This window comes from Eucyclogobius newberryi, unplaced genomic scaffold (genome assembly GCF_026437365.1).
Source record: "Eucyclogobius newberryi isolate DKJ021-1_F unplaced genomic scaffold, fEucNew1.0.hap1 SCAF_196, whole genome shotgun sequence".
In the NCBI taxonomy this organism is placed as follows: domain Eukaryota; kingdom Metazoa; phylum Chordata; class Actinopteri; order Gobiiformes; family Gobiidae; genus Eucyclogobius; species Eucyclogobius newberryi.
The window spans coordinates 112,224-120,000 of NW_027315830.1; the positions used below are offsets into that span (position 1 = coordinate 112,224).

Consider the following 7,777-nt stretch of genomic DNA (forward strand, 5'->3'; position numbering starts at 1 on the left):
TCTGGTCTCATGTCTCTGGTCTCATGTCTCTGGTCTCATGTCTGGTCTCATGTCTTGTCTCTGGTCTCATGTCTCTGGTCTCATGTCTCTGGTCTCATGTCTCTGGTCTCATGTCTGGTCTCATGTCTTGTCTCTGGTTGTCTCTTCAGGAGCAGGTCTCTGAAAGTACCACTCGGACAGTTCTGGAGAAGCTTCTTCCTGAGACAGAATACAGAGTGACCGTTGTCCCAGTTTACGCCGAGGGAGACGGTCCCAGCCTCACGGACACCGGCAAAACCAGTGAGTGTTTCCAGAGCACTCTCACTCCTTTACTCTTTCACTCCTTCACTCTTTCACTCCTTCACTCTTTCACTCCTTCACTCCTTCACTCCTTCACTCCTTCACTCCTTCACTCTTTCACTCCTTCACTCCTTCACTCCTTCACTCCTTCACTCTTTCACTCTTTCACTCCTTTACTCTTTCACTCCTTCACTCCTTCACTCCTTCACTCTTTCACTCTTTCACTCCTTTACTCTTTCACTCCTTCACTCCTTCACTCCTTCACTCCTTCACTCCTTCACTCCTTCCCTCTTTCACTCCTTCACTCCTTTACTCTTTCACTCCTTCACTCCTTTACTCTTTCACTCCTTCACTCTTTCACTCTTTCACTCCTTTACTCTTTCACTCCTTCACTCCTTCACTCTTTCACTCTTTCACTCCTTTACTCTTTCACTCCTTCACTCCTTCACTCCTTCACTCTTTCACTCTTTCACTCCTTCACTCCCTCACTCCTTCACTCTTTCACTCTTTCACTCCTTCACTCCCTCACTCCCTCACTCCTTCACTCCTTCCCTCTTTCACTCTTTCACTCCTTCACTCCTTCACTCCCTCACTTTTTCACTCTTTCACTCTTTCACTCCTTCACTCCCTCACTCCCTCCCTCCTTCACTCCTTCCCTCTTTCACTCCTTCCCTCTTTCACTCCTTCACTCCTTTACTCTTTCACTATTTCACTCTTTCACTCTTTCACTCCTTCACTCTTTCACTCCTTCACTCCTTCACTCCTTCACTCCTTCACTCCCTCACTCTTTCACTCTTTCACTCTTTCACTCCTTCACTCCCTCACTCCCTCACTCCTTCACTCCTTCCCTCTTTCACTCCTTCACTCTTTCACTCTTTCACTCCTTCACTCTTTCACTCTTTCACTCTTTCACTCTTTCACTCCTTCACTCCCTCACTCCCTCACTCCCTCACTCCTTCACTCCTTCCCTCTTTCACTCTTTCACTCCTTCACTCCCTCACTCCTTCACTCCTTCCCTCTTTCACTCCTTCACTCTTTCACTCTTTCACTCCTTCACTCTTTCACTCTTTCACTCTTTCACTCCTTCACTCCTTCACTCTTTCACTCCTTCACTCCTTCACTCTTTCACTCTTTCACTCCTTCACTCCTTCACTCTTTCACTCCTTCACTCCCTCACTCCCTCACTCCTTCACTCCTTCCCTCTTTCACTCCTTCACTCCTTTACTCTTTCACTATTTCACTCCTTCACTCCTTCACTCCTTTACTCTTTCCCTCTTTCACTCCTTCACTCCCTCACTCCCTCACTCCTTCACTCCTTCCCTCTTTCACTCTTTCACTCCTTCACTCTTTCACTCCTTCACTCCTTCACTCCTTCAGTCTTTCACTCTTTCACTCCTTCACTCCTTCACTCTTTCACTCCTTCACTCCTTCACTCTTTCATTCTTTCACTCTTTCACTCCTTCACTCCTTCACTCCTTCACTCCTTCACTCCTTCACTCCTTCCCTCTTTCACTCCTTCACTCTTTCACTCCTTCACTCTTTCACTCTTTCACTCCTTCACTCCTTCACTCTTTCACTCTTTCACTCCTTCACTCCTTCACTCCTTCACTCCCTCACTCTTTCACTCCTTCACTCCTTCACTCTTTCACTCCTTCACTCCTTCACTCTTTCACTCTTTCACTCCTTCACTCCTTCACTCCTTCACTCCTTCACTCCTTCCCTCTTTCACTCCTTCACTCCTTCACTTTTTCACTCTTTCACTCCTTCACTCTTTCACTCCTTCACTCTTTCACTCTTTCACTCCCTCACTCCCTCACTCCTTCACTCCTTCACTCCCTCACTCCTTCACTCTTTCACTCCTTCACTCCTTCACTCCCTCACTCCTTCACTCCTTCACTCCCTCACTCCTTCACTCCTTTACTCTTTCACTCCTTCACTCTTTCACTCTTTCACTCTTTCACTCCTTCACTCCTTCACTCCTTCACTCCTTCCCTCTTTCACTCCTTCACTCCTTCACTTTTTCACTCCTTCACTCCTTCACTCCTTCACTCCCTCACTCCTTCACTCTTTCACTCCTTCACTCCTTCATTCCCTCACTCCTTCACTCCTTCACTCCCTCACTCCTTCACTCCTTCACTCTTTCACTCCTTCACTCCTTCACTCCTTTACTCTTTCACTCCTTCACTCTTTCACTCTTTCACTCTTTCACTCCTTCACTCCTTCACTCCTTCACTCCTTCCCTCTTTCACTCCTTCACTCCTTCACTTTTTCACTCTTTCACTCCTTCACTCTTTCACTCCTTCACTCTTTCACTCCCTCACTCCCTCACTCCTTCACTCCTTCACTCCCTCACTCCTTCACTCTTTCACTCCTTCACTCCTTCACTCCTTCACTCCCTCACTCCTTCACTCTTTCACTCCTTCACTCCTTCACTCCCTCACTCCTTCACTCCTCACTCCTTCACTCCTTCACTATTTCACTCCTTCACTCCTTCACTCTTTCACTCCTTCACTCCTTCACTCTTTCACTCCTTCACTCCTTCACTCCTTCACTCCTTCACTCCTTCACTCCCTCACTCCTTCACTCCCTCACTCCTTCACTCCTTCACTCCTTCACTCCCTCACTCCTTCACTCCTTCACTCTTTCACTCCTTCACTCCTTCACTCCTTTACTCTTTCACTCCTTCACTCTTTCACTCTTTCACTCTTTCACTCCTTCACTCCTTCACTCCTTCACTCCTTCCCTCTTTCACTCCTTCACTCCTTCACTTTTTCACTCTTTCACTCCTTCACTCTTTCACTCCTTCACTCTTTCACTCTTTCACTCCCTCACTCCCTCACTCCTTCACTCCTTCACTCCCTCACTCCTTCACTCTTTCACTCCTTCACTCCTTCACTCCTTCACTCCCTCACTCCTTCACTCTTTCACTCCTTCACTCCTTCACTCCCTCACTCCTTCACTCCCTCACTCCTTCACTCCTTCACTATTTCACTCCTTCACTCCTTCACTCTTTCACTCCTTCACTCCTTCACTCTTTCACTCCTTCACTCCTTCACTCCTTCACTCCTTCACTCCCTCACTCCTTCACTCCCTCACTCCTTCACTCCTTCACTCCTTCACTCCCTCACTCCTTCACTCCTTCACTCCTTCATAAACGCGGTGCTTGTGGTCCAGGGCCTCTGGGGTTCGTGAGGAACCTTCAGGTGACTGATCCCACCACCAGCAGCTTAAACGTTCGCTGGGACGCGGCTGAAGGAACCGTCCGAGAATACATCGTCATCTGGGTCCCAGCGGCCGGAGGCGAGCAGGACGTGGTGAGTCAGATGCCCTGCCCGCGATGCCCCGCCCGTGTGTCAGATGTCCCGCCCGCGATGCCCCGCCCTTGTGTCAGATGCCCCGCCCATGTGTCAGATGCCCCTCCCATGTGTCAGATGCCCCGCCCGTGTGTCAGATGCCCCGCCCGTGTGTTAGATGCCCCTCCCATGTGTCAGATGCCCCGCCCGTGTGTCAGATGCTCCGCCCGTGTGTTAGATGCCCCGCCCATGTGTCTGATGCCCCGCCCGTGTGTTAGATGCCCCGCCCATGTGTCTGATGCCTCGCCCGTGTGTTAAATGCCCCGCCCGTGTGTCTGATGCCCCGCCCGTGTGTCAGATGCCCCGCCCGTGTGTCAGATGTCCCGCCCGTGTGTCTGATGCCCCGCCCGTGTCTCAGATGCCCCGCCCGTGTGTCTGATGCCCCGCCCGTGTGTCTGATGCCCCGCCCGTGTGTCTGATGCCCCGCCCGTGTGTCTGATGCCCCGCCTGTCTCTTTCAGGACCAGGTCTCAGGTTCCACGACGACCAAAGTCCTGAAGAACCTGGAACCAAACACAGAGTACACAGTGACAGTGGTTCCTGTGTACCACGAGATGGAGGGAAAGTCTATGTCCAGCAACGGCAAGACCAGTGAGTACTACTACTGCTACTGCTACTGCTACTGCTACTGCTACTACTACTACCACTGCTACTACTACTACTGCTACTACTTCTGCTACTGCTACTACTGCTACTGCTACTACTACTGCTACTGCTACTGCTACTACTACTACCACTGCTACTACTACTACTGCTACTACTACTACCACTGCTACTACTACTACTGCTACTACTTCTTCTCCTGCTACTACTGCTACTGCTACTACTACTGCTACTGCTACTGCTACTGCTACTACTGCTACTGCTACTACTACTGCTACTGCTACTGCTACTGCTACTACTACTACCACTGCTACTACTACTACTGCTACTACTTCTGCTACTGCTACTACTGCTACTGCTACTTTTACTATTGCTACTTTTACTACTGCTACTTCTAATTCTACTACGACTACTACTTTTCATCCATCCATTTTCTTCCGCTTATCCGTGGCCGGGTCGCGGGGGCAGCAGTCTAAGCAGGGAGGCCCAGACTTCCCTCACCCCAGACACTTCCTCCAGCTCCTCCAGGGGGATCCCGAGGCGTTCCACACAGAGACATGGTCCCTCCAGCGTGTCCTGGGTCTTCCCCGGGTTCTCTTCATGAACATCTCCCCAGGGAGTTTTTGTCCAAGAGGAACAGATGGACCACAGCTGGAGGAGCAGCGGTTCTACTCCGAGCTCCTCCCGCGTCACTGAGCTCCTCCCACTATGTCTAAGGGACCAGCCACCCGGCGGAGGAAACTTTGACCGCTTGTATCCTCGATCTTGTCCTTTGGGTCATTAAAGCTCATGACCATAGGTGAGGTCAGAACGTAGAGTGACCGATAAATCCAGAGCTTTGTCTTTGGACTCAGCTCCTTCTTCACCACAACAGTCGATGCGGCGACTGCATCGATCCAACTGTCAATCTCACGCTCCATCAAGACCCCGAGAACTCCTCCTCTTGGAGCAAGGACTCCCCACCCACCTGGAGAGGACAAGGACTTCCCACCCACCTGGAGAGGACAAGGACCCCCCACCCACCTGGAGAGGACAAGGACTCCCCACCCACCTGGAGAGGACAAGGACTCCCCACCCACCTGGAGAGGACAAGAACCCCCCACCCACCTGGAGAGGGCAAGGACTCCCCACCCACCTGGAGAAGACAAGAACCCCCCACCCACCAGGAGAGGGCAAGGACTCCCCACCCACCTGGAGAGGACGAGGACCCCCCACCCACCTGGAGAGGGCAAGGACTCCCCACCCACCTGGAGAAGGCAAGGAACCCCACCCATCTGGAGAGGGCGAGGACTCCCCACCCACCTGGAGAGGACGAGGACCCCCCACCCACCTGGAGAGGGCAAGGACTCCCCACCCACCTGGAGAGGGCAAGGACCCCCCACCCACCTGGAGAGGGCATTGACTCCCCACCCACCTGGAGAGGGCAAGGACCCCCCACCCACCTGGAGAGGACAAGGACCCCCCACCCACCAGGAGAGGGCAAGGACTCCCCACCCACCTGGAGAGGACGAGGACCCCCCACCCACCTGGAGAGGGCAAGGACTCCCCACCCACCTGGAGAAGGCAAGGAACCCCACCCACCTGGAGAGGGCGAGGACTCCCCACCCACCTGGAGAGGACGAGGACCCCCCACCCACCTGGAGAGGGCAAGGACTCCCCACCCACCTGGAGAGGGCAAGGACCCCCCACCCACCTGGAGAGGGCATTGACTCCCCACCCACCTGGAGAGGACAAGACACCTTTTCCTGGTTGTGTGGAGCATCCAGCCCCCCTCGAGAGGACGGGTTCCAGAGCCCACACTGTGCATGGAAGTGAGGCCGACGTCTGACCCGTCACCTCGGACCCTTCCAGGGGCATGAAGCCCCCGACAGCAGCTCCTGGGACTGTTCGGACGCTCCCCCACGTTTAGGCGGCGGCTCAAGTTTCTCTTGTTTTATTTCACGTGAGAGAGACAAAGTGTTTAATAATAATAATAATAATAACTTTTATTCATATAGCGCTTTTCAGTGACCCAAAGACGCTGAACATAATAAAAAAAAGGGTGTATTTACAGACAGGGGGGACAACACGTACAGAACACATTAATATACAGATAAAATGAACAAGACAGAAGAAGTAGAGAGAAAAAGATGGGGATGTAACAGGGGGTAGAAGAGTAGGCAATGGGGTAGAGGAGGCTAGGGGTAGGGGAGGTCATAGGCTTGGGTGAAGAGGTATGTTTTTAGGCGGGATTTGAATGTTGTGAGTGAGGGAGAGTGGCGGACAGGTTGGGGGAGGGAGTTCCAGAGTCGGGGTGCTGTTCGGGAGAATGCTCTGTCGCCAAAAGTTTTGAGTCGGGATGTTGGTGCAGTCAGGGTGAGAGAGGAGGAGGATCGGAGAGCTCGGGAGGGGCGGTGGGGGATGAGGAGGTCAGACAGGTAGGGGGGGGCAAGGTGGTGAAGAGCTTTGAAGGTGAGGAGGAGTATTTTAAAGTTTATGCGCTGCTTGATGGGGAGCCAATGGAGAGAGCGGAGAACGGGAGTGATGTGATCACGGGACCGGGTGTGGGTGAGGAGGCGGGCAGCGGAGTTTTGGACCATTTGGAGTCTATGGAGGGAATGGGAGGAGATGCCAGTGAGGAGGGAGTTGCAGTAGTCGAGGCGGGAGGAGATGAAGGCATGGATGAGGGATTCAGCAGCGGGGAGGGTGAGGCAGTGTCGGATTTTGGCGATGCGGCGGAGGTGGAAGAATGAGGTCTTGACGATGTGGCTGACATGGGGAGTGAAGGAGAGGGTGGGGTCCATGATGACACCAAGATTGCGTACCAGGGTAGAGGGGGTGATGGTCGAGGTGTCGATGCTGAGTGAAAAGGGGCCAGTTTTATTGAGAGTGGATTTGGTGCCAATGAGGAGGAGCTCTGTTTTGTCACTGTTCAGTTTGAGGAAGTTGAGAGTGAGCCATGATTTTATTGTAGAGATGCAGGTTTCGATGTGGCTGAGGGGAGGGTTTTGGGTGGATTTGGTGGTGAGGTATATCTGGGTGTCGTCAGCAGTGAAAGTCCAGGTTGAGTTGGCGGAGGATGTGACCAAGGGGGAAGATGTAGCAGATGAAGAGGAGGGGGCCGAGGACTGAGCCCTGGGGGACCCCTGCGTTACTGGGGAGAGGGTGGATGAGTGACCGGAGAGGGAAATGAACTCGGTAGGATGTGAGCCAGTCAAGTGCAGAGCCCTCAACACCCAGTTGGCGCAGCCTTTGTAGGAGAATGGAATGGTTTATAGTGTCAAAGGCTGCGCTGAGGTCTAGTAGTAACAGGATGTTGAGGGCCCCGGAGTCTGCAGAGGCGAGGAGATCGTTGAGTACTTTGACCAGGGCTGTTTCAGCGCTGTGAAGTGGGCGGAAGCCAGATTGGAGGGGTTCATAGAGGTTGTTTGACTGGAGGTGGGTGTGAAGTTGGGCGGCGACGATGCGTTCCAGCGTTTTTGAGAGGAACGGCAGGTTGGAGATGGGGCGGTAGTTGGAGAGGTTGGCGGGGTTTAGGGTGGGTTTTTTGAGGATGGGGGTGAT

The 7,777-nt window shown here is 52.9% G+C and overlaps 1 protein-coding gene across 1 annotated transcript in view; it reads left to right on the forward strand.

Moving 5' to 3' along the window:
- LOC140366855 (collagen alpha-1(XII) chain-like) overlaps positions 1-7,777 on the forward strand; it is a gene marked incomplete at its 5' end in the record, with an annotated part of 154,156 nt that overhangs the window by 106,981 nt on the left and 39,398 nt on the right. Inside the window, 3 exons of the mRNA XM_072453040.1 lie at positions 150-279; positions 3,454-3,593; positions 4,093-4,222. Coding sequence (XP_072309141.1) covers positions 150-279; positions 3,454-3,593; positions 4,093-4,222 — 400 coding nt within the window. The remainder of the gene's footprint in view (positions 1-149; positions 280-3,453; positions 3,594-4,092; positions 4,223-7,777) is intronic.